The sequence below is a fragment of the Carassius auratus genome, chromosome 35 (genome assembly GCF_003368295.1).
Source record: "Carassius auratus strain Wakin chromosome 35, ASM336829v1, whole genome shotgun sequence".
In the NCBI taxonomy this organism is placed as follows: Eukaryota; Metazoa; Chordata; class Actinopteri; order Cypriniformes; family Cyprinidae; genus Carassius; species Carassius auratus.
The window spans coordinates 9,913,933-9,941,435 of NC_039277.1; the positions used below are offsets into that span (position 1 = coordinate 9,913,933).

Here is a 27,503-nt window from a genome sequence, read left to right on the forward strand (position 1 = left end):
GTGCTGTGCCCTACAGCAGGCTTGTATGATGCATATTCAGTGCTTTTTAAAGCAGACCTTGCTTGCTGCTATATCACATTCATACACTCATACACATAGTGGCACTGTAAGTGCAGTCTTACACTATTTATCTCTACTGTCCAGATGCTCCACTCCTCTAATTCTCCTGACATTGGGTGATTTTTATAATTGAAACAACCCAAAGAGAGTCCATCTTTTTTTTTCTTTCTTTTTTTTATTACCAGGTAAACAATTCTGTAAACAATTGTGTGGATTGATCATTAAATATTTTATTTGGTGTGTGGAAATGGCATCGTGTTTAATGCTTGACATTCAGAGCCTCTATCTTCTTCTTTCTGAGCCTGAGGGAGCAAAGCAAACAGAGGTGCTCAACACATCTGCTGGTTAGTTTTCATGCTGGTTTTTAAAGCTTGAGATTGCTCTCATCATATTGAGACTGTGTTCACTACAGGGATGAGGTCTATGCAGACCTGTGTGTAGTCAACATGGTGTGTGTTATCAGGAGGGCTGGGTGTGACCTGATAGTGCTCTCACCTAGTGACTAAAGTCCTATCTTTACTGTCCTGTTGTCTCTTTCATAAAGAACACCAGGAACAGCTGAAGCCTGGGTTTTTTTGTAAGAATTGGGTATTCATAGAAACTTGGTATGAATTCTAGAATGTTGAGATCGGTCAGATTCAGTGTAGTGTTGTGCTGGTACTGGCTTTGTGCCCATACATACAATGTCACAAATCTATTGTCAAGTGCTATTGATTTACATAGGCACACAGTTTGTCAAATTCACAGTTTGCCAAGCTCCCAGTGGAACCATTATTAGAAATACAATATTTTGTAGATGAAAATAAAACACTGTTGCAGCCTGGGGGGTCTGAAAAACACCCACATTTTTAATCTTAAACTAAACTCTTTGTCCATGGAATAATTGCTTTCACATTTTCCCACCATCTGTAACGAAAATCTGTTCCTACTAAGTCTTGTTAAATGTTTTGGGCGAGAACTAGATGCCTTGGTCCTGAGGACTACCGGCAGGTTCTACATGAGAAACTATGTAACTATGTTTTGTCATTTTGTCAAATTTGTCTTTTTTCATTTATTTACCGGCATCGGCCGATATCAGTGTTTAGTTGCGCCGATTTAAAGTCGGGCACGTCGGCGGGCAGCCCCGTGTTATTGTTGCAGTGGAAAGTGCTACTGCGCATGTGAAGGACCCCAAGCCAAAACTTTTGGAAGATTCAACAACAGTCCTTGGGAGATAAAGGTAGTCAGAGAATCTCACTCTGTTAATGGGGTGGAGAAGTTGTCAGCTCTTACTGTCTACAGCTGTATTATTATTATCATGTGCAAAGCCACTTGGAAAAAAAGCTTTCTCACCCAAATTAAAGGGGTTTTAGTCTGAATAAAATGCTAGTAGCAGGACTGTAAAATGAATAGCTGTGATTATGATCATTTGATAAAATGAAGAGAGTGCGCCATACATTTTAGATCATGTTACTTTGTTGAATGACTTGTTCCCGTCAAGGAGACCGCTGAATGTGCCTCTTTAAATGTTTTCGTGGTGCTCGTTGTATTTTAAAACGCAATTGCAATGTTTTCAAATGACACTATAGTATTAAAAATAAAATGATCCCAAACATAACTGTGGCGCTTTGGGAAATATTGGGAAAAATGTAACAAATTTTTCTTGAATTTTCAGCAGCCATTATCCCGTTCTTCGGAGTCACATGATTCTTCAGAAAGCCTGTGCTGATTTGCTGTTTAAGAAACCTCTCTTATTATCATTATCAGTGTTGAAAACCGCTGTGCTGCTTAATACTTTTGTGGAAGCTTTAATCGATTTTGTATTTATTTTTTTTATTATAGAAAGTGATAAATTGAAATGAAAAGAATTGAAATAAAAATCCTAGTAGCATTATAAATGTTTTAACTTTCACTTTAATTTCTTAAAAAAAAAATATATATATATCTTAAGGATTCCAAACTTATAAACAGTGGTGTATAAGATGTAGGTTAGAATTCTGAATAAAGGTGATGTTGAATTAAATTTAGTCTCTTAAAAAGGTTGAATGTTTTTCCTGCTGATCACATTGCAGCCGACTGACCCGTATGGTGTGACCTGAGAGGTTAGAGTGATACCCCTCCCTAACATTTGGGAGGATTTTAGTAAAATATTAAACGACACTTGTATTTCTATGAGCGTGCCTGCTGGCATTTTGTTAATATTATAGTCCAGTTGTCTGAATTTCAGGCTGTGAGCAAGCTGTATATATGCATATTTTTGAAGCTGCCAATTAGTTATCCAGTAATTGTGGTGTCTGTGTTTAGTGTGCATGCTTGGCTGATTTCATTGAACAGTTCAAATTTAATCTATTATTTTGTTAAATTAATTTAACTGCACCTACAGATGGATGTTAATTTAATAGATTTGTCTCTGAGTAGTTGCAAATGAGAGATATGCCTCTAACTTTTCTAGGAAACAAAACTTTCTAGGATTTCTGGGAATGGTGACAAGGTAACTACACAAGGGATTCGTGAGCTTGCGTTGTCAGAATAAATTGGTGTCACACATTTTGCTTTGAAACGGCACTCTGTTTTTCCATCTCCTATATACTCTTGTGGAATTCTTGCCATGTTTAAAATTTGACCGGCGTTCTATACATTAAGCTGTAGAGAAATCAGCTGCAATGCCGGTTTTAGGCCAGCCCTCCTTTCATAAGCAGCCTGTGCTAATAACTCCGAGAAAAGAGGCCTCATTACTGCCAAACGAGTTGGGGGCTTTAATCCTTAATTGAGCACTGCAGTTCAGGAGAGAATGTTCTAGAATGATATTCACGCTCTGTCAGTCTGAGCCCTCTGCTCTCTCGGCCCTTCCAAAATCATTAAAGACCTACGTGAGAACTTCAGGCTGCTGTGTGTACATGTGAGTGTGGGATTATTTGTGTCGGCTTTACATTTTGATACATGTTTTAGATCTCAATTAAACATTTAATTTAACGTGTGCTCAAGATTTTATGTGTAGGGTCAGCCTCTCTCTGTTCTGCTTTGTGAACATCATCTGAGTTACTTGTCAAAGACTGTTAGTAGTCTGGTTTTGTCAGATTAGAAGTAGACAAAAATTAGATGTAATCACTTTTCAACTAACTTTAGAGAAATCTACAAGAGCAAATTTATCCTTTTTCATCTTCATTTAGTATTTTTCCCTCCCCGTCTCATTTATACTGCAAGCTTTATACCAGGCTTCAGTTTTCTTCCTGAAACTTCAGTGTTTACTTTTGTATTACAGTTTTACAATTTAATCACGCTCCAAATTTGCTGCTTGACTTAAACAAGACCGAAGCACAGCAGAAAATGATCCAGAGATGGAGCAGTGTTCATTTTTTTTTTAAAGCTGCTTAGTGATTTATTTAGTTGTTGTGGAAATAGTTTTGATGTAATGCAGATGGAAGAGGTCAGTGAACTGGTGGATTTAGTTCAGATTGGGTGTGTCGTTTGATCGCTCAGGTTGTGTATTAGAAACGAAGAGAGTTTATTTGACACAGATTGAAAGAGAGAGACAGACTGCGTGGAAATATACATGTCTAGATTAGTGTAGGTCCCAGTAGACAGGAGATATTTATGGTATCAGCAGTCTGTCCCTTCACCCAGGATCTGTCTCCTTGACCAGCCTCTCAGTAAGCACTGACCAGGCATATGACTTGTCTTGTGTTTACATGAATTATAAAGGGTTTGCTCCTGTTACACTTGCTTGGTCTCTGCTTGTGTTTGAGACCATGATCATATCTTAAAAGGACAGTTCATCCAAAAATCATTATTTACTCCCCCTTGTGTCATTCCAGACATGTATGACTTGCTTGCTTGTTTGTGCATATCCTTCAGAAATTTGCAGGAATTCATGCAAAATTAACTAGTTGCCACAGTATTTGTGACCGCTTTTGGTTTTGTTTCTGCAAAAAAAAAAAGGGGGGGGGGGCGGTTATTAGCCAAACAAATTTTTATTCTGACCCTGCCCCCCACATTTTTTGACAATTAATAATTTAATAATAATTCAAAGCATTTAAAAGACAGAATGGAAGTCATTATGGGCTGCAAAAATCAGTCCCACTAAGATTACAAGGCACTTTCTATATCTTACTAATTTGTCTTTAACTTCTTTAACTAACTATATTAGCCATATACAAATGGGATTCCAACTATGGGAAAGTGGTGGTGGTGGGGGGGGGGTGACCTGAGGGTGGGCAAGGAAAAATGTAAGTTGTTCAGCATTCATTACCATGTCTGTCTCAGGGTTCGAGAGCAGAAGAGAGGAGAGAGTACAGGTCACTTGTCTGAAGGACAGAGAAAGGAGCTGAGGAGGGAGTTGATGAGCAGATGCTAAGAGATATGAAAGTAATGGGCCTTTGGCTCAGTCACCTTATAAGATGATAAATAAACTGCCTCTCATTCCTTCAGAATGTTAGAGAAAGTGTTAGAGGGGGCCTGATTTAAAAAAAACTATTTGTGCTTAAACCACTTTCTCATTATTTTTGTTAGTTTACTGTAAAAGTCAAAAGTTTGACTCAGTCCAGATGATAGCTGTAGGAAGGTGTTTTTTTTTTTAAGAAAAGGGTATTAATTCTAACAAATTACTTCAGAGAAAGTGTGATGCTATGAAGAGGATTTAATTATTTATTTATTTTTAACTAGCTGTCATCTGCGGTTTTTAAATGAGAACTATCAGCATTTTTTAATCCTTCCACCCATTCTGGAAAATATGGCACATATGCCATGATTCTCTATAAAGCCGTCACACTTTTTTTTTTCTACTGTCAGAACCCCAAAATAACTCCTACTTTACTGCTGCTTCTGAAATGAGTTTATGTGAGCGAGAGCGCGAGTGCTCCGTTTGCAATTTAACAGTGTACTCCAGCCATCCTCGAATGACAACCTAATTACAATTCAAGCTCTGCTGCACTGCATGCACAACAGCTTCACATGCTGATATGAAGAACAATCTTATTAGCTTTTGAAATGCATGAACTGTTTTTTTTTTTTTGGTTTGTCTGTACACCAGAGGGATTGACTTTGTGGAAAGATCCTTCCAAATCTTCCTCCTGTTGCATTTTGTATATAAAAACTTTCCTTTCCTGTGTGTGGCTCCGATATCCCTGTATTGAATTGGGAAAATGGAAATGTGACACATGATTTTAACACTTTTATAATTGATAAATGTCCTTCACTTACCATCAATCCTATTGACACATTCACTGTGCCTTCTTAAACATTGACATGCCAGCACACATAGTTTGTTTTTATTAGACCAGTACAGTATTTGATATTGCATTTTTTTTTCTGCAATACATATAATAAAATACAAAAAATTCACAAGATGATATGAATATCTGTATTTGGAATTAATAATTCTTGGATTATTGGAGTGATTTTGTAGGTAGGTGTGTGTGTGTGTGTGTGTGTGTGTGTGTGTGTGTGTGTGTGTGTGTGTGTGTAAAATCACTCTCTTTCCGTCCACAACAAGACATTACTCTCCTCTCACTCAGCCTCCCCCACTTTTTTGTTTTGTTTGTATCGCTCACTCCTTATCTGCATTACCTTCCCCCTTTTCCTTCATCCCCTCACTGGCATTCTCAGAAGGATGTGTTGCCAGGAGACAGGATTCTTTACCTATTGTGAGCACACAAAGGGGGTCTACAGTCAGCTGGGCTTGGGCTCACGGGACCAACGTGAGAGGGAGAATTAGGAGGGGAATGAGAGCGGGAGATAAACAGGGGGACTCAGAGAAGAGTGTTGTGGTGGTCTTGTGGCCTCATTCTAGTAGTTCAGATTGCTTTCTTTTTAACATCATGTTTTATTGTGTCATGCTCAACCGGTGGAGGTCAAGAACAGCAAGGCAGAGAAGGATATTCTTAGAAGTTAGATCCCCCTTATTTCAGACCCGCATGGTCAGCATCTGTTTCACTCGAGATCAGCTCTAGTGTTGGGCAGCACCTGCTCATGTGACTAGAAGTGTATTTTGAACTTCAAGTTGAATTGTTCCACTGTTGAGGTTCCATGAGATTCCAACAACATGTCTGTTGTTTGTGGAGTAGTATTACATATGTTTTTGCCAAGGCAGCAGATCCTAAGTCTGTTCTTGATTTAATGTCTCCTCTTGTTTCCTTGATTTTCAGATATTTTAACACAGACTTGTAGTTCCATTTTATTTGATTACGTAAGCACCGCAGGTTAGCATGTCTTGAATTTAGAAATGGGAGCAGTTTTTCCTGCTTTGAATTGGTCTCAGATTTTTTTTGTAAAAATTTTTTTTTTTACATACTATTTTCAGTATTTATTTAGGGGTTTATTGATAGGCTGCTATGACATGACCGTCAAAATGGTGCCCATTCATGTGATAATAAAAAATGAATTGTGGCATGTGTATTTTAGTCAGATATGCCGATACTGATGTTGGTAAACCTTCAACTTGCATTTTAAGTGTTTTGGTTTCACTCACTCTTTTACCCAGTGGAGATATTCTAGTAGATACACACTGCAAATTAAAAGAAACCTTTGTGAAATGCCACTGCATAGGGGTGGGCGATATCTCGATATTTAAAATATATCGAGATATTTTTTAAACACGATATGGATTTTGACATATCGTATATATCGATATATTGTTTATATTCTGATTCCGCCACTTTGCTTGTTTGCCTTCCCTGTGCTGTGCTCGCCCCCGCTCGCTCGCCCCCCGCCTCCTTGCTTTTGTCCCCTCTCACCTCGCATGTAGAGAACTAGTCAAAAAACAAAAAAGACAACTGGCTCCATTATATGGAGATACTTCAGTTTTAAGGCGTAGGGCGAACGGCAGGCAGATGTCTACTGTAGGGCCCAATGAAACGCGGACGGAATCGCGGAATCCAGTCATAAAAATGGAATTTACAGTTTAACGCGGAATGTCACGGAATTGGTCAAATTTTGAATGAATTAATCAAAAGTCGGTAATGCACTTACATCAAATCGCGAAATGGACTAATATCTGCAAATATTAACCCGGAAAAGTCTATTTAAATATGAATCCTGCATGTTCTGCGTGTCTGTGCCAATGAATGGAGCAGAAGCGCGTCTTCATTCATTAAACACGGAAGCTCGCATAACGCTCGCGCTGATTTCATTGTCTTTCCTCTCTCTAAATAAAGACGTGAACACATGAGGAACATCTCCAGAACTGCACTGAGAGTCACTTCATGAGCATCTGACCGTTTGATTTGAGTAAGACTAGCTCATATCACATCATAGACTGTGGTATCACATACACAGAACTGTAAAGGTAAACCCGTCAAAATAAAAGTATTTGACAGAAATCTATTACTATTGTACAGCAGAATGTAGATAGCCCACTACTACTACTATTAAAATGAAACGAACATAATTTTATAAGGAATAATCACACAACATTTCTCCCATGTTTTATTTTTAATAGTAAATCCCCTTTGTTTACCAAAAAATAAAGTTTGCTTAATTTTAAATAATTAAAAGATAAATTAAATGAATGTTTTATGCCTTCATTTGATAATCAGAAAAATTTAAATACACAGAATTTCTGAAGGGAAAAAAACATTTCACATAAGGCTATTTTAAGAATTGTTTTTAACTAATTAAGTTGTTTTTATGCATTTAAATAATTGCACATGCTAAAACATATGGTGAAGAAAAAAATAAAATGTTTCATAGGCCCCTTAACATGTAATATTTGCCATATTTGTTTTTGCAGTAGTTTTTTGGGGGTTATTTTTCCTGTAAAGATATCGAGATATATATCGTATATCGAGATATAGCAAAATATATCGAGATATATTTTTTGCTCCATATCGCCCAGCCCTACCACTGCAGATGCTCTACTGTATTATAAAAAGACCATTACTTGGTCATTGTTGGTGTCTTATTTAGTATGTGTGATTTTCGGTTCACGAGTGGATCTGTTGGCCCTGCTGAACACATTGAACCTGCAATGGAAATCACATTTTTGTGTACAGGCATGCTTAGTTTATATTCAATTCGAGTCTCTTGTTCTGTATTCATGCATGGCTAGTATTGATTACTGATGTCCAAAAGATATGCAAGCTGTTACTTACTATTTCATTTGCATGATTATAGTTGAGAGAGAAAGGGTGGGGCAGTAAATCGTGACACTGATTTGTAGCCGGTTTGGACTAGTTTATAATTTTTGGTAAGAAAGACGTATGTTCTTTAGTCACATCATAGTAAAAAATAATAATGATAAACAAAAATTGTAGAAGAGTTGTGCTCTAGCATGGTAGCGGGGCACAGCACTACCATGTTTTAGAATCAGATTTATGGCTGTAGATTGAGAGAATAGACCTAGGTGATTGAATGAAGTAATGTCCTCGATGTTGCCCTGATCCCTGCTAGAGAGCTGGCTATATTAATTAAAATGAAATGAAATGCAGCCTTCAGCCAGGGTCACCAAAGGACCCATTAGTTTAAAGAATTACTTTGATCACGGGTAAATGAGCATATATTACTGTTAATGGGGGGATTTTGAATGGCCCATGCCAGCAATATTCATTTGTTGACTGGAGCGCCGCCTTTCATTTGAATCGGTATTCCTTGTGCGATACACATTCTTAATATTTTTTGTGACCCCACAAATTAAAGCAACGGTGATACCCAAGGTAAATTCACACACTGCCATAAGAATGACATTTAAACGTTTCTCTTTTATATAATGTGGTGCAACACACCCTGCAGCTTCATTCAAGTTTGTGTTGTGTGTGTAAAGCTGATCTACAACCAGTCCCTTGATTGTGATGAAAGAGCAGAACCTCATGGCACTGAACTGTGATTAGTAGCCAGAGGCCTCTACAATATTCTGATCTCTACGTTAATGGCACTTCACCTGTTCCTAATGGTTTAAAAAAAGAATTTTCTTGTTCTGAAGTTTCAGCTGTGCATTACTATGAATGTCTATGAGCTGAGTCAGCTCACTGAAACTGGTTTAGAAACATCTTACATGTACTCAATACTTTGTAACAATGACTTGAAACTTTTATTATGCTTGCATGTATCTGGTGTAAAAATCCAATGCTGAAGATAGACAGGCATACATGCATATCGCTTGCATATTTGCTTGTCGTTCCTGACCAGTAAGGAAATTGATTTTACCATGTATCATCAATAAATAGGATCTTAAAAACTGTGCCTCTGCCTGTCTGGATTCCGTTATAAAATGATAGCATATGATGATGATAGAGTCTTTATTTAGGTTTAACTTATGTCTATACTTATTCTTGATCTCTGCTGTACAGAGCCCCACTGCTGTGTGCTCAGTTAGTCTTCATTTACTAAATTAAATGCATTCCAAGAATAGATGATCTTGGATGTATTTATTTTCAGCTCTACTGAGGCCATGCACCATGCATATCTTCTCAGACCACAGAATTCGGTCATTCTCTCAAGGATGCTGCATTTCACAGGCTTTGAGTTATAACTCCTGTATAGATATCAGATCCAAACCATGCAGTGATGTGAAAACAACATCCTTCCATGCATTTACAAAAGAAGCTGATTGCACTAAATATTAGTTTTGTAATTAATATGTGGCATGTTCATTACTGTTTGAAAGCATTATTTTTTCTGTTCCTTTCAGGCTCAGCCTGTGGACTACAGATCACCTCCACTGGCCCCACATCCATTGAGAAAGCCAGTGGAGAGACCGTGAAGCTGGACTGTCAGTTCACTCTCTCTGCCGAGGATTCTGGGCCTCTGGACATTGAGTGGAGCCTGCAGCCCTCTGACAACCAGAAAGAAGAGAAAGTGGTGAGTAGATAAAGTGATTGTGTATCAATGAGATAAGGTTAGTGTCTATGTGAAAGAAAATTGATGTCTGCATTATTCACAAGCCTCTGGGAGGTTTAGTTTGACTTTGTCCCTGTGTTTTGTTGTCTCTCTTCCTGTCACAAGTTCTTGTTATCAGCCAAAACAAGCTCTCAGAACTAGTTTGACTGCCTCTGTTGTGCAAAGCAGAAGAGTGACATTTTTACTGCACAGTCGTCAACATCCACACTCATACACAGAATAGAAAATCGAATAGTGTATGGTGGTCAAAGACTCAGATAAGCTTCAGCCTTTGATTCCATCCAGTCGGAGGAGATCAAATGTTTAATGTGTAGCTGCTTTTGGAACGCTTATTGTTTTCATTTGTTAGGCGCACATTTCTGTGTGAGAAATGTCTGTCTTTGAGTTTGGGTCACTTGAAACATGCATTTGGAAATGCAATATTTGCCAATCATATTCACAAACTTTTAATTAGAAGTGCTTCTAAAGTAGCGGTAGTCAACTAAAGAGAAGCTTTTATAGTTCCTAATTGTTTTTGTTATTTTCTATTCATATTAATATATAATCACAAAAATGTTGTCTGCTAAATGGGTCACAATTTTAATCAGAAAACCACACTTTGAATCCCAAACAATAAAACAACAATACTTAGTCGGCATCCTAATTAAGATCCATTTAGATGTCAAGTATTGGCAATTTTGGTGGGGTGATCGCCCTTGAAGGCTTACCTTTGGTTATATGTTATACCTGGTTTGATCTGCAGTGAGCAGGTGCTGGTTTGTGAGTGCCATATTATGAACGTTTCCTGTTGTTTTAGTGCACTGTAAAGTTGCTCCCTGGATGGATATGTGTGTGGGTCTACATAAAGGATCATATAATCACTATGGTTTTACTCACATTGATGTGCATCTGAGTTTAATTGGTTGTGGAAGCTGTTAACTGATGTTATGTATTGATGTTTTGTGTGTTTAAGTGTTTACACTTGTGGTCTGCAGAGGCACCCCCTGCATCCATACAATTGCTATCTCTGTAATCTAAACCATAATTAATCCATCCCTGATTTCCTCACAAAAGGCTTATTTTAGCCCTAACACTGGACTTGCAGGTAGAGTAAGCGGCCAGATATGTGTGTGCTTGTCTGCTGCAGCCCCTGCAGAGATTACCTCGTACGCTTTCTCTCCAGAGAGTTATGCATTTAGCTGGGGACAGAATTGGGTCGGAAGCCCTCAGTGGTCGATCTCAATGGTATACTTGCACCTTTCTTACTATCTCACTCTCTCGCACACATACTCTCTCTCTACTCCATCTTTTTTTTTCTTCTCAAAGCTCCTTCATTTCTTCTGTCGTTCTACACCTAATTTTTCATTCTATTTTTATCGTTCTCCGTTTCTCCTCACATTTCTGTTCCCCTCAGTTGCCCAGTTTGGTGTATGCTGGGTCGTCCTCATGGGCATAGACCTGCACTCTCCCCCCTCTGTTCTGCCAGGCTTTGCCCCAGGACTTGAAATTTGTCTTTGACCCATTTCATTGTTTTTAATGGTTTATAAGAAGTTGAAGGTTGTACATGGACTACTTGTATTTTGGGAGACATTTCTAACGGTCATCGTGCCCCAGTTCTTTGCAATGTTTTACTCTTGCTTTGGAAACTATTATTACACTATTCACTAGGGCTGGGTATTGACACACATTTCACGATTCTATTCTATTTTGATTTACAATAGGGCTGCATGATATATAATTTCAGCATCGATATCAGGATGTGCGCATCCGCGAAAATCACATTGCAGGATATGCAATGTTTAGAATACTGATCGTTATATTTACACTGATAGTTTTCTTTGCTAACACAGACGCTGTGTCTATACCGAAAAAATAACAGATGTACAGAGATACCCATATTTTTGTAATGTGTATATTGTGCTTATTTTTTAATAACAGAGTAAATAATGACAAAGATTTAAATCTTTGTCCACTTTGGCCTAAATGTTTGCTTTATATATATATATATATATATATATATATATATATATATATATATATATATATATATATATATATATATAATAAATTTATTTATTTATTTATTTATTTTGTTACCAAGGCCTTGTTTTTAAAATAGGGAAAGTAGTTTGGCTGTACTGATCAGAATGGTTAAACCAACTTGACAAAGAATAGTGAGAGAATCGTTATTTTCCAGAAAAAAATAATTGGCATATTTCCCACGCCTACATTGACTTAAAGTGACAGTAAATACATTTTATAATGTTACTTTTAATGTTACATTTTATCATTTTTATATTAAATAAATGTTATATTTATCAAAAATATTAAGCACTGCAACCATTTTCAACATGATGATGATAACAATAATTATTTCCTTGGCACCCATTTAACATTATTAGAAAACTGTTATATTAAGTTGTAATATGTTTTATAAAGTTGTAATAATATTTCACAGTATGTCTGTTTTTACAGGATTTTCCTTCACTGATTGGCCTAAATGAAGCTTTAGTGAAAACCAAATGAGTCAATATATGATAGAGGAGTTGCAAACTGACTTATCAGTGTTTGGTCTATCTTGGGCACTTTCCTTCTTTTTCATCTCTCACTTTTGATCAGCAGTTCCTTTTTTTTTTTTCACAAGAACTGAAACAATGAATCAATCTTGAATGCAGAACCCAATTTCCAATGATTGTATTCATTGTGAAAGGTCTTTGGGACACAGTGAAGCATGAAATGATTCTCTTGTTTGTGGGACACTGTTGACGAATTCCATACAAAACTGCAGTGACCATTAGTGTTAGCATTATATTGAAGAATGGATGGGAACTTGGGTGACACTCACTGTATGCACTGTGGCTCTATAATCTCTTAAGCGGCAACTGCAATTGCACAATAGCCCTGCTGTGATTGAGAGTGACAATAGGAAACGCAAAACAAAAGGAATATTTAGAAAGTAGAAATCAACATGCAGTGATTTTTATAATTGCATTTTTACATATAGAAAATGAGAAGATTGTTTTGCAGTTTACCAGTATCTGTATTTGTGAGTCAGAGAATAGCTGTCTAGTTAATTTTAACAGTTTAAATGCCATTTGTTACTAAATTTGAGTAATGTGAAAAAATTATGTAATGATATACATTGCTAGTTAAAAGTTTGAGTTCATAAATAAAAATTACTGGTAATTTTCTGCTAGGAAATTATCCACTAATTCAGACAAATGCATTGACCATAATTTATTTTGCGGTGAAGTCTTTAATGGCAAATTATCCTTCAGATATCATTTTAAAATGCTGATTTGAGACATTTCTTATTAACGGTGTTAAAAAAAAAAAAAAAGTTCAGCTGCTTAATGTTTTTGTTGAAACTGTGATGTTTTATTTTCGGAATTCCTTGAATGGAAATTTCAAAAGAACAGCATTTGTTTGAAATGGAAATATTTTTTAAGAAGAAAAATTAATTTACTTTTGATCAATTAAATACAAAAGCAATAAATTCTTTAAAATGCAATTGGACTTAAGTTTTTTTTTTTAGTAATTTACAATATAAAAGGTTGAGGACTTTATTTTATCCATCTGGAATTGTGGAAAAATGAGTTTGCTAAAGTAATGCAGACAGGTCTACAGAAATTGCCTGCGCTGTAAAGCTGAATGATCTCACAGGTGAGTCAGTGCTGCTTTGCATTTCAAAGAAGCCTGATGTGGCCCTGGAGGAAGTGCACTTACCTACAGGCATACACGCATACACACGGGTGTAAACAAGACTCACAAGTTAACATGCACACTTTGACTTTAACAAGTCACACTGCGTCCTTGAAGACTTGACTTCTAGATGGCAGTGAAACTGCACACTGACCCTAGAGTGAACACTTACTATAGCAACATATCTTTTCCTCTGTGTTGTGTTGTGTTGTGTCATACATCTGAGTGTAACAGATTATTGAAAAGATGTACAAATATAGGGTGGGGACTTGATTCTATCCATCAGTTGTCTTGGATTTCAGTTTTGTATCTTTTGTTCTCTGCCTTGAGCAGTTTTTTTGACTTTCTGAATTGAAGTATGTTATAGTGCCTGTATGTTGCTTTAGGCAGTTGTCCCTATCCCTTTATTTATTTATTTATTTATTTTTCCAAGATGCCACGGGAGGCCGTCGCCTCTCCATCGTCATAGAAAAATGTGGTGGTGATGGAGTCTGTTGAATGGATCCCATATTTTCCCTCCGTGGGTGGCAAGACTCTGCATGTCTTTTATCTGTGTTTGTACTAAGCACGTATTTTTTTTTTAGCTGGGAACAGACCTTTACTGTCCCTTACTATGTAGCATTGTGAGAAAGAAGCATAGCCTAACAAGAATAGTTTGTTCAGGTTGTACATAGAAAGGGCAAATGATTTACTCGTGCTGAAGGACATTTTTAAGATAAGAGGGTCGGGAGCACTGTGTTTGTCTTTTGTCAACTGACTTTCATAAGAAGAAAAATTAGGCTTTTGTCTGAATGTGATCATTAGTTTGACCTTTCACTGATGCATATACACTGCACTTTTTCCCACACAGTTATTAAGCTAAAATATTGAGTAACATTTTATCAATACATGAATTACACTTACTAAAACATGATTCTCTTTTGCTCTTTTGTCATCTCTTGTTCCTTCCCACAGTTGATTGTGTACTCAGGTGACAGAGCCTTTGAACACTATTACGAACCTCTTAAAGGAAGAGTTCACTTCAACTCCCCTGACCCTAAAAACGGTGATGCCTCCATGAACATCATGGGTCTGAAAGCCACAGACACGGGCACCTATCAGTGCAAGGTGAAGAAGGTTCCTGGCATCGGCAGCAGGAAATTCCTCCTTACCATCATGGGTGAGTATAAAATTTTTAGATAAAGTGGCATTTACAAGCTAATAAGTCATCTCAACAACCAATCTCTAACCCTGCTTATTCAAAAATGTTTGCCTTATTTGGTAGTATTATTATTTGGTATTATTTTGAGAAACACTCTCTATTTTTATTATATTTTCTTCTGGAAGGTGAGTTATATTACTTGGTTATATAGGGAAAGTCCTGAGTGACGACTTATTGATCTGCACCATAAATACGCTATAAAGTTTGATTTCACAGGCCCTCTGACATGCCTTTCAAGGTATGCATGAATCGCTGATCAACAGCAAGTGTGATATCAGTGCTGCCTTGTGTGTGAAATATCACCTGTTTCCTGTTGTGATGACTAATGCCAACACAGAAACGCCCTAGGCAAACAAGGCCATCAGAAGCAACTCCACAAATATTGTGATGACAGTGATACTTCCTGAAACTCAATAACCAGACAACAGAGAGGTATATTTGCATTGCAGATGCATGATTTAAAAATAGAAACGAATCAGGAAAAGAAGAAAAAAGGAACAGGGAAAACGTTTTTAATTGAGGTGAAATCCCAGTATTAAATTGACAATCCAGCAAGTGATCTGTGTGGCGTGCTTATATTTTTCAGTGTTGCCCGAAAGATTATTTATTTATTATGAATAGGATTGTCAAAATTATTGGTCAATTAATACAATAAAGTTACATGAAAACAATAAATAAATTACATAAAATAAAAAAAATAAAAAAATAGAAAGGTTATTTTAAATTGTATCAATTGTTTTAACAATATTATTGTTTTTACTGTATTTTTGATCAAATAAATGCAGTCTTGGTGAGCATAAGACCCCAATCTTTTAAACATGTATTTTATAAATCATTTTATATTATTTAACTTATTAGTAAATAATGTGTTTAGTTATATTTAGTTTTTACTATGGTATCCTGTATCGAAAGACGAAGTAAAAAAGTGAAGTGGTTGACTGACATCAGTGTCAATTCTTGAACCAGTGATTGGTAATGCAAAAGCCTTTATTGGACTTAGTCCACTAATTTATTAAAGTGAAGGACTGTTTGGCAAGAGGTGGGCCACAGTAAGACAGATGGAAGGACACAGATTGGCTGTGCTCTCAGCAGTTGATGAATGCAGCTGTTCTGTTCACCTGTTCCCTTCATAGTCCACCCTCATCCTATCGCTGATGACCGCGGGGACTCTGTACCTGCATTCAGAGCAGATGCTCCCTGGTTGTGTGCGTGTGTTCCTTACTAAACGCGTCTCCATCGGAGATATCAGTCCAAGGGCATTCACTTAAAGGGGCTGTACGTATATGTGGTACATTGTCACCTCAGAGAGACACGGCCCTGCTCCAGGGATGCAAAAACAGAGTAACACAACACTTTCAGTAGGAGCAAACAACTTTCAGCTCTTTATCTTCATATTTGCTCTCCACCAGGCAGCTTTATAGGTTTAGGCATGTAGTTTAAAGGGTTTGCAGACATCTGCTCTAAAATTTTATTATTATTTATATACTATTATTGTATGTTGTGTGTGTGTGTGTGTGTGTGTGTGTGTATCTGTATATATATGTGTGTATATATATCTAACTAATTTCTAGAGCAAAAAATAATTAAATGGTTGTTTTACAAAATTGCAAGTTCATTATAATTCTGGTGTGTTTCTGTTGGCTTTTTGTTTTGTTGGTAGTTGTCCCAGTAATCTGTATAGACAATACAAATGGCATGCTTCTTCAAGATTGTTAATTTGGGGTGAACTATCTAGCATTCAAGGTGGAAAAAGTAAATTCATCTTTTTTCAGACAGCAGAAAATAAAAGTGCTTGACCTTTTTCTTTTCACGCCTTTATGCTTCTGGAGTTGCATCAGGCAGTTTGACTTTTTCATTCTTGTTTTTCTTCTCGCCTTTATGACCAGTCAAGTGTAATCTCCTCAGAATACCGACATGCACAAAATAACATATAGGGATTTTAGTGCAGATGTGTGCGTTGGTTTAATCACGTGCATTAGTCGGTCTACATCTTTATTTCTCCCGCCCACCTGTCCATCACCACACATTTAATTTCTCTGTTAGAGGAAGCTGCAGTGCTCTGACCCCTCATCCTATTAAACTGCTGTTCAGTCCTGCCTGCTGTTAATCCTCAGGTCTCTAAGCCTCTGTCCCAGCAGCCCCAGAGATCTGTTTTTACAGCTTCAATTATCAAACGAGGATGTCCATAGAGACTTGAATGCCAACACCCTGCCCAAGGTTGGGAGGAATCACAGAGAGCGACCATTGACATTCCTGTGTCTGTTTTGCCCCGTCTCTTTATTTGTGTGGACTCTGTCTCCCTTTAGTTCTTTATCTTTAGCATCCTCATGTGGGGCTCTGTATCTGTCTCCTCCTCCTGGTTTTAATTTGGAGTTTTGTTTGCCTTTGAATTCTCCTGTCATATCCTGCCAAGCAAGGAAGGGGTCTGTTTGTCCCCATCTTCTCCACCCTTCCCCCACCCAATCTTTAACTATCTTTCCACATCCCCCTTTCGCCTTATATGCATAGATTTCACCCACTTCCCCTGCTGTTTTTAATGCATATATCTTTAGTAAACACATGCTTTCTCTCTTACAAATACCCAGCCACTTTCCCACCCTCTTTTTCTGCTTTTGTTCACTCTTTAATCTCAAAAAATGTTGACATCCACTGTGCTCTGATTTTAATTAAGTTGATTGACAGCACCTGTAATAGCAGCAGCTGTAACCATTACCATGATCATGGCTTCCTATGCTGTGATTAGTTATAATGCAGCAGCGAGAATGAATATGGGTGGAGTGTGAAAGAAGGGCCTCGAGGAATGCATGATGGACCATATGTGAGATGGGATATTTGAGCTTTTAGTGGGTCAGAAAGTGAAATAATGATATTTTCCTACTTGAGATATTTGCCTAAACTTGTGGTCTCATGCATAAAACATTGCTATACTAATAGCTCATTCATACTGCATAGTCCTTTATACATAAGTTAGTATATACTTTATACATATGTTTGCATGATATCTTGTAACTATAAATGATTATTCAATATCAACTTTTGATATACTTGTGCTTCTTAATAATAATAATAATAAAATAATCTTTCATGGACAATTAATTTCTCCATGCGATTGGAGCGATTTATAGTGCTGCCTGATAAGTCAGCAAATTGTCATGTGGAATAGCTCCAACGAAACTGCTGGTCCTTTTAGTCTCATCTTCCTGTTTCCTTTCCCACAGTGCGCCCCTCTAAACCCAAATGTTATGCAGAGGGTCAGACTTATGCTGGGAAAGATATGGTGTTGAGATGTAGCTCTGTGGAGGGCACACAACCACTGCAGTACATTTGGGAAAGAACCACAGGCAATAAACTACTGCCGCCCCTGGCAGTCCTGGGTAAGTTCCTTAGACTCCTGTACCTTGAAATATTTTTTTAATTTTTATTTTTTTTGGAAAGCTATCATAGCTGTCAGATGCCTCAGTTAAAATGAAGAATCTGTCTGCTGCTGTGCACAGATCCAGTCGGGGGCACCATGAGTCTGAGAAACGCAACCGAGGCAGCTTCAGGAACGTACAAATGTATTGCTAAAAACCGTGTTGGAACAGAAGAGTGTTCGGTGGAGGTCAATATCACACAACGTGAGTCTTCATAAGCCTGTTTGATTCCTCTTTAAATAAATGCAAAGTCTGAGTTTGGTGGTGTAACCCTCATTATCTTATTACAGTGATGTGGTGAAAGGGCTGATGGGTAATGTCTTTGACTCTAAACTTGTTCATCTCAAAGTCTCTCTCTGTCCCTTTGCAGCTCCTAACAATGCCGGCACCATCGCAGCTGTAGTAATCTGCATTCTGCTGTTTCTCATTCTCCTCGCACTCCTCCTCTTCTGCTTCTGCCGTGCCCGCAACAAGAAGAAGTACGAGAAGGAGATTGCCTATGAGATCAGGTACTACACTCACACTAATACTTTTAGGCATGTGTATGTGAACCTTTTCCAACAAGATCCTAATTAATTGTATAAATGAGGAGTTCTTTAGAAAAACACCTGTTAGTGTAATTCGCCCAGACACACACTGCTTTGCTTCTTCCTACTGACATACTGTCTGGAGACAACGGTCTTCAGCCTAATAACGAAAGGAACAAGAATGAAGGAGAGTGGGAGCTCTTGACCCAGGTCCCATTTGGTACATGTCACTGTCCCTTTGTCTGTGTGATTCAATCAGTTTCTTTATCCAATCACATGCCTCCTGTATGCTCACTGATGACAAAACAAAGCTGATGCCCAGTGAAACAGACTAGTGATGCCGTCACTCTTCCCCTCTTCACCCTTTTCCCTTCAAATGAAAGGCTGGTGTAATCAGTTCTGTGTGTTTGTTTGTTCAGTTGATTCCTGCTCTGTCAGTGTCTCCCCCTTTCTGTCCCTCTCTCGCTTCCCCGACCTATTGAAATGGCATTCCTCTCTGTGAAGGGGGTCAGGCCCTGTATTAGGCCCCCCTTGGACCCCAGAGCTGGACAGTTTGTCTGGGAGTCATGCACTGCCTCACATAGGCCATGACAAAAGAGGATTATCCAAATAAGCCAGCTTCTCTTAGAGGAGACCCCGCTGTCTCACTCTCGTTTGCTGTGTTCTGTGCTATAATGGATTATTGCTGCTGAATGCATGTTAATTTGGAGGATGGGTGGAGAGCAGGCACGATGGGCTACACTGGAAATCCATAGTCTTATTCAGCCAATCTGAGACCTGAGTTGCAAAGCACAAAAACAGACCAAATAAATCTTGACTCAGCTGCAATTCTAGCCTTATTGTGCCCATTCCTGCCTGTCAGAGTTTTATTGTGGTGAAGAGTGAGATTATTTTTTTTATTAATTTTTATTTTATTGAACTGTCATTATACAGTCTGAAGTTTGAATCGACTTCATGAACCGTGCTTTCAAAAGTTTTTCAGTGATATTTGGCTTGTTTTTTGGTTTGGAAATGGCCTTATGTTGCTTTATTTACTTGCTTGGCACAGTTTTTTTTATTTATTTTTTTTTTTTATATAAACATTTAAGTTTGTTTTTTGGGGTTAGTATTTTTTAGGGGTGTCCCCGACTAAGAATTTTCATAGTCGAATCGGAATTTCGGAATCTTGCTGATGTTTGACTGATAGTCAAATCATATATTTGGCGGCGGGGCAAAATACATTACCAAGAGTCAAGTCAGACATTCGACTAACATAATTACTGATGTTAACACAGAGGGAAAATGTGTAATGAACACCTTGTAGATATAAACGGGGTAAGTAAAGTTTTATGTTTTGATTAACAGATAGCTAACACTTAACGTCAGCAAAACCATAACAATTTACCGTTTTTTTTTTATTTTTTGTATTTTTTTATTTACAGTAGTGCTCTCATTATAACGTTAGCCTAAAACGTTAACAGTTAATGTTCTGCATTTCTGCTTTGAGCTGCGTGCACTGAAGATGACCAATAGCCTAGAGTGACGCATTTGATAGCAAGTTTTTAATCAATAGGATTCAACTCGTAATTTCATGTAGAACACGCTTCGTTATTTATACAACATAACGTTAAAATGAAGACTTAAAAGCTATTTGCAAAAAGGGCCCAAATGCACATGAACATATCTGCGGGGCTCTGAATGCAAACTCCTTTTGTGGACCTGTTCTTCAAGAAAGCGTGTGCAGAAACACGACAGCTAAACTCTAAAAATTCACAGTGTTTTAGTATAATGGTCTTCTCATTATAATAGTATGTATATAACAAGTCCCAGTCATAGTTATTAATATTCTGCATTGTAGTTTGCAGCGCTGTGCGCTGAAGAGATATCACGTAATACTACAATGAAGCGCTAGACTCAAAACCAAATGCAACTTAAATCAGGTAAATAATATTTCCACGACCCTGTCTTGACCTGGTCACACTTATAAAAGAGGTTTTAACCTCAATGTGACTTTCCGGTTTAAATAAAGGTTTAGATATATACAGTGGCTGAAATGTTTTGAATTTACCTGTACCCTACCTGTTCGAAAAAATCCAGTCTCTGTCTGTGTCGGTTTGAGTCTTGGTAAAGTTTGAAATCCCGGCTGCCAAGATGCTCCCCTGTTGGTCATGGATTATGGAAAGTGAAACATAAATCTATAGGGGTGGTTGGATTTATTCACACACTTTAAAATATTAATGTGAAGCTTTTTTCTTTTCAGATTCTAACAGCTTTATCATAATAGGCTGTATATTAACTTATTAACCAGTTGTTCTATGTGAAATCAGACATTTGAGCTCCCCCATATAGTCAAAATGGCAACCTTGGTTACCATAAGAGACTTTAAAAAAAATAAAAAATAAACTTTTGAACAGTAGTGTATTAATAAAACTTCATAAATCAAAGCAATTTGGTGCACCAACAAAGTTGTGATGTGTTTACGGTTTTCTTTTTTGGTTGTTTCTACATGTTAGTTAATGTAATAGAATATATCATATAACCTATGTAGATATGATGTAATTTGAACTTTTTAGGTACATTAAAGACATTAAAATGTCAAAAATCTTCCAACCTTTTTTTTATTTTTTTATTTTTAATAAATGCAGAAGTAAATCTTATGGACTCCTCTCATAGGTTTTGATTGAACACTTTTTTTTTTCTTCTTTTTCCCCTCCCTCCTACAGAGAGGATGTCCCTCCTCCAAAGAGCCGTGTTTCTACCGCACGCAGTTTCACCAGTGTGGGCAGCCAGCGCTCCTCTCTGGGCTCCATGTCTCCCTCTAACCTGCACGAGTACACCAAGACCCAGTATGACAAGATACCCTCTGAAGAGTACGAGAAGCCCCCTGGTCAAGCTCCTATTCCCGCACCCAGCAGAATGGCCGGCCCCAACCTGAGCCGGATGGGGGCCATCGCTGTCATGATCCCTGCCCAGAACAGGGATGGTTCCATTGTGTAAAGCTGAACTGGGATCATTCTCCACACATTTTGACTGTCACTATTTTATTAATTGTTCCAGTGGGATTTGTGAAGGAGCAAATAAAGGTCTCTGCAGAGATCGCAGTGAGTTGAACTCAGCTCGTACCATCTCTGATAATACAAATTGACTTACAGACCTTCAACAGATGTTAAAAAAAACTTTATTCAATGGGATGTGGAAAGGTGACTTATTCGCCTGCTATTGTTTTGTTTTTTTTAAATAGAGGCCCCTGTAGAATATAAGAAACTTGAATTGTTTTCCTATTAAATGTTCTTCAGAGATTAAATTAAACCCATTGAACTAAATGAAATGCATGTAGTACTACCTATAGCTCTTGGTTTTAGATGAGAACTCCCAAGCTATTTGTTATTCTTTTTGCTGATTTATCAATTTGCAACATTTTAACATTTTTAGGCACTTTTAAATCACTTCTCTATGACAGTTATCTCTTTATGCTACAAAAGCCTGGAAACATTTACTCAAAGGTCTGTGGAAAGTATGTGGGTTTGTTTTGGTTTCTGGATGATATTGTTTTTAAAAAGATAAGAGTTTGTTTAGCTTGAAAATGTACATGTGATGTGTATATATGAACATGAGATTGTTTTATGTGTAAATGAGCTAATACTGGAATTTGTAAACTGCTTTGAACTTATTATTTTTTTGGACCATTTGGCAGTTGTAAACCCCCATCGGTACATGTCGGAGTGGTTCATGTTCAAGTCTCTGATTGGTTGTCTGCTTATAGATTTTCAAAAGTCTTTTGAATGTTTATGAATATTGTATTGATTAGGATTAGTCTTAACACTCTCAAGTCACCATATCAACCACCGTGAGTGTCATCATTCTTGAGGAAATAGTCTTTCTTGTCGTTTGGGTTACTGTGTGTCATCCCGCAGGGTCACTTTTAACGTTCACACTGTGCCTTTTTTAACTTTGGGTGTAATGAGCTGGTGTCACTGGTGGGTCCATGTCAACAGTAAATAACACATGAATGATTACAAAACAATCATAATTTGAAGTACATTTTGATTGACATGCTGTGTGTCTGTTATATACATATAGCAGCCTTTTCATGATCTGCTTGTCTTTTGACCAGGGTTCCAATTGAATGTGTAAATATATTTGCTGTAATGTTGGGTGTGATTTGATTGAATTTGTCTTTATGGCTGTTGGCACTCAAGCCATGAATATGATCAAGGACAAGAGGATGATCAGGCTAATCATCCACAGTCTGGCTAAGGTATTATTAACATTTATTATACATATGTTGTCATTACCCAAAAGCACGTGCACTTGTAATTTCCCTGGCTTTTATTTATTAAGCTTGTAAGGTGCAGTTACAGGATCAGTTCATCTTGTTTAAACATGGAGGCTTATCGCTTATGCCAGTGTAAACAAGGAAAGCTGATCTTTGATCAGCAAACCTTAACTGCTGCGTGATTCGACTTTCTTGAACCAAATCATCTGTTTTCTGTTTGGATGGAGCCCAGTTGGTATTTCATAACAGTAGAGGTTAGGCCGGTTCTCTGTACAGTGCCATTTAAAGAGATGGATACTCTCCTTACTAATAAGAGACAACCAATGATTATTAACTGTAGATGTTTTCTTTAAAAAACTGTGTACTAATATTACATTAACTTTTTTTCTTCCTGTTTGTTTGGTTTGCACATCATGTATAAACCTCATTTTATTTTTGTTTGCTTTTTGTGATGTATTTTTGAATAAAAATGAAACCATTGTTCTACACACTTTCACTGAGATATTCACTCATTCCCTCCTCTTCATCCTGCTCTCCGCAGGCTACAGTCAGTACTGTCACTTTTCAGAGTGATTAATTTTAATCTCCCGTTGGTTTCCACCTCTAACTCTAGGTGAGGCCATTCTCTCACCGCCTAATGACCACAATTAATCAATGACGCGCAAAAGCACTGACGGCTTTGCTGACCAAAAACAACAGAACCTGAAGCCATGGTGGTTTGTGTGTGAGTGAAAAACTTGTATGGATTTATGGATTGGTGCCCTTGAGGGTGCTTCATAAAACATGCTCCCAAAAGCAGTCAGCCGAGTCATTGCAAATGAAAAATAAATAATTTGTACTGCAAGCTCAACCATTGTCCTGGTTTAAGTCCGGTAAATCAAAGTGTAGAAATGGGTGACAAATTGCTTTGCTTACCTTTAATTAGACTAGGGTCAAATAATGGGCATTTAAATCACTTGTGTGTGTTTAAACAAATCAGCTAGTAATACATTTGTTATGGTTGCAAAAAGTTATTTGCAGTGCATAACTGAGTGTAACTCTTAAAGGTCTTGTTCTTCGTGATCCCATGTTTCAAACTTTAGTTAGTGTGTAATGTTGTTAGAGTATACATAATATCTGTACAATTCTAAAACTCAAAGTTCATTGCGAAGCGAGATATTTTATTTAACAGAATTCGCCTACAACGTATGACCAGTTTGGACTACATCCCTCTAGTCTAGTTCCTGCAGCAATGACGTCACTAAAACAGTTTTTTGAAGACTTGGGTCTCTGCAGAGCAAAAGTGGTGTTTCTGAATCATGCAATCTAAATGATCCCCCTTACCGAACCCCACCCCACCCCTAAACCTAACGTCACTATTGCATCAACCAATCAGGTATCATGGTGTAAAAACACCTTGATCTCATAACTCCCATTACTTTCCTGCAGAGATCTATACTTGGTTTTTTGACTAACCTCCGCCCACATGAATTCACAAAAGGGGGCGTGGTCTTCTTGCGCTCCCACGGAGAAGGAAGAGTTGCGTTTGAAGGGTGTTTGTCGCCATGTCGTCGAAACGCTGTTATTTTCATCTCTGAGTCCAATCATCTTTGTTTGGCCTTCCCAGGGACGTTGTACTTAGAGATCAATGGTTACAATTTATGTTTAACTTGGTTCCCGAAAATTATAATCCACATGTAAAACTATGTGCAGCACATTTTGCTGAGGACAACTTCCCCAATCTCAATCAGTTTAATGCCGGATTTGCACAAATATTATTCTTGAAAGATGGAGCAGTTCCCTCTTTGTCTGGAGAAGACGTTGTTTATGGACCACAACCGGTAAGTGTATTTTATTATTTAAATTGGTGCGTTTAACAGTTTCTGTAACTTATTACACAAAGGGCAACGCTGTTTAGCTTCGTTAACTAGATTTTAGGGCTGTACAAAAAATCGAACGCGATTTTCATACGCACCTCGTCAGTAAAGGCGTTCTGTGATTAGAAGTACATCTCCAGCACGTGCGTTCAGATTCAGGGTTGCCAGGTTTTCAAAACAAATCCTGAGTCAAAACTCATTTCCAGGAGGGCCGCGTGCGCTAAGCTGCTGTCGATTGACAACACAGGAACAATCACAATCAGAACTCCTTGCGTATTTCTGAAGGAGGGACTTCATAGGACAAGGAAGTCCCAGCCTGTTTATGACAGGAAACAGCGGTATACAGATAAGTGAATTGTGTGAAAAATACTGGGCACACACTGAAAAAAACACGGTGCAGAAACAATCTTCACTTAGAAATTGCTAGTACTTTACGTACGAAGTGTAGTAATTCCAAAGAAAAGACAAGTATATAGTATTTTCTTTTAAAACCTACTCATACTTATAATATTTTATATGCATTGTAAAATATTTTTTATTGTAGAGGTTTGGTTGAGACACGTGATGTTGGAATTGTTGATATGTTATATATTTTAATTAACAGATGTAAAAGTAACCAAAGTTGCTCACACTGGGAAAAAAATATTTAAATATTTAATATTTAAAAATGAGTCTTTTTTTATTTTTATTTTCATAAGGACAATGCAGTTATTATGTATGAGAATGAGATTCTCACAGATGCTGTTCTAACATTATGGCACTGTGAACCCTTTGTGTATGTAATTTAATGTTTTAATATTTATGTTTGGTTTTTACTCTCACACAATGACGGACTTCCTTCCACCTTTGACCCATATCCATTTAATTTCTCAGGCGGCAGTCAATGACATAACTTTAATGTGGACAGTAACATAATTAGTTGCAATGATGCTGATGTCTATAGTAATAATTAAAATATCATGTCTTGCAGCCCTATTTATTGATAGATGAGAATTTGTAACCAATCACAAACCCCAGCAAGCCATAACTTATTTAGTACAGAGCAAGTGATTAACAGATGGATGTCAGTATATTTTTCATCAAGGCAATTCTGGATGGAATATTTGCACTGTGAATATGTAGTAAATTCAGAAATGCCAAGCAGCGTTTAACAGAGTCAGTGATGTGTGCTGTTAGTTTTTTTTTAATGCCTATCTCTGCTTTTGTGAGTGGGATTTGACTCTGCACACGGCATTAATCCCACTCAATGGAAAACATTACTCTTATAGACCTCCTGTCCTTGGGCAGAAAACTGCAGACAGTGAGACGAGGACATGGAAACGTCCCATCTCAAATACTCTTATTTTTCCTGCTGAAGGTATTAATTGCTTGCATATCATGAGAGGAGCAGGCTGGAGGGAGGGCGTTGATTGCTGATTGGTTGCATGCTGCATGTTTCCATGGTTACGTTATCTGGTTGTACACAGAGAGTAGAAGCATGGGAGAGGGAAGAATTTATCTCCCGAGCGTAATGCTCTGAGCCCTAACAACAGAAGCCTCTCAAAGCACAGGTGGTCTTTCTCTCCAGATTTGCTTCACCCATATCATTTTCCCTAGACTTCCAGGAGAAGCAGAATTCTTAATAAATAATTATTTAAAGAAATATCAATTCCACAGGTCAGAATTGATCATCTGGTCCTGTGGGAAAATGTCAGAGTATTGTTGGTTTTAAAAGACTTGTCCTTGTTCTGTATAACTAGCACTAAGAGGCCGTGCAGCACAGTCTGAAATGCTTTTGGGAACCAGATAACAGATGCATGCCTTCCGGGGGTTTGTCTGCTTATTCTCCATCTTCACACAGAGGAATGTGGAGCCTGTTGGGCAACCTGTACATGTGGTTTTAATCAGATGTGAACACCGCATCTACTGTGCAGCCAGCTCAAGTCATTTTGTAGAACTATTAACTAATAATAACAGATTGAGATCAATTCTGTAATGTTCTGAGCCATTTCTAGAGCTCTTTAGTCTGAACTTCAGGCTGTACCAGAGGGAGGGAAGACTACAACAGAGGTACTCGCTGGAAAACCTGTAATATTTCCACCTGCTTACGTTCTTGAACTCTATTATTAAATATAGATTTAATAATAAATTCTATTGTAGCAGGCTTAAAACCTGTTATACAATGTTCTATTATTGATTTTTTTTAATAAAGTAAAGCTTTTTTATATTGTTAGTAATAATATTTCAAAATGAACACTAGTTTTGAAAAATCATGTTAATATATCGAATACAGGGTTTTGAGGAACATTTATTTGTACATCTCTCACTCACCACTGAATTACATGACCTTATTTGTTTTAACACCTTATTATTATTATTATTTAAGTCTAACTACACTGGATTCTTGTGTATTTAAACGCACAACACGTTCAGTGTGAATGACCCTGACTGTAGGGTGTAGGGATGTGCCAATAAGAGAATCGGTCCAGAACGGTTCACAGGGTTTTATTCACTCCCCAGGTGCCAATATTTGGATGCAGTGTATTTTGCCGCGTGTCTGAAGCTCCGCTGGATTCCGTCACAGGCAATCAGCACGGCTGTTAAGAGGGTCGATGCCATGTGTTCGGGTTCCTCTCTTGTGGCCATGTTGGGGTCATCTCCATTACTGCCATCGTGTCTGCAGTGTATCTGGAATATATGTGTGGTATGAAGTCTCTCAGA

The 27,503-nt window shown here is 37.6% G+C and overlaps 1 protein-coding gene across 1 annotated transcript in view; it reads left to right on the forward strand.

Annotated features, from left to right (window-relative positions):
* The window catches only part of LOC113054343 (coxsackievirus and adenovirus receptor homolog), a 41,089-nt gene extending 17,654 nt beyond the window's left edge, over positions 1-23,435 (forward strand). The window contains exons 2-7 of the mRNA XM_026219823.1: positions 9,662-9,831; positions 14,506-14,710; positions 17,971-18,126; positions 18,247-18,369; positions 18,536-18,674; positions 21,395-23,435. Of these exons, the coding sequence (XP_026075608.1) occupies positions 9,662-9,831; positions 14,506-14,710; positions 17,971-18,126; positions 18,247-18,369; positions 18,536-18,674; positions 21,395-21,668 (1,067 nt within the window). The 3' untranslated portion in view covers positions 21,669-23,435. The remainder of the gene's footprint in view (positions 1-9,661; positions 9,832-14,505; positions 14,711-17,970; positions 18,127-18,246; positions 18,370-18,535; positions 18,675-21,394) is intronic.
* The last annotated feature ends 4,068 nt before the right edge of the window (positions 23,436-27,503 follow it).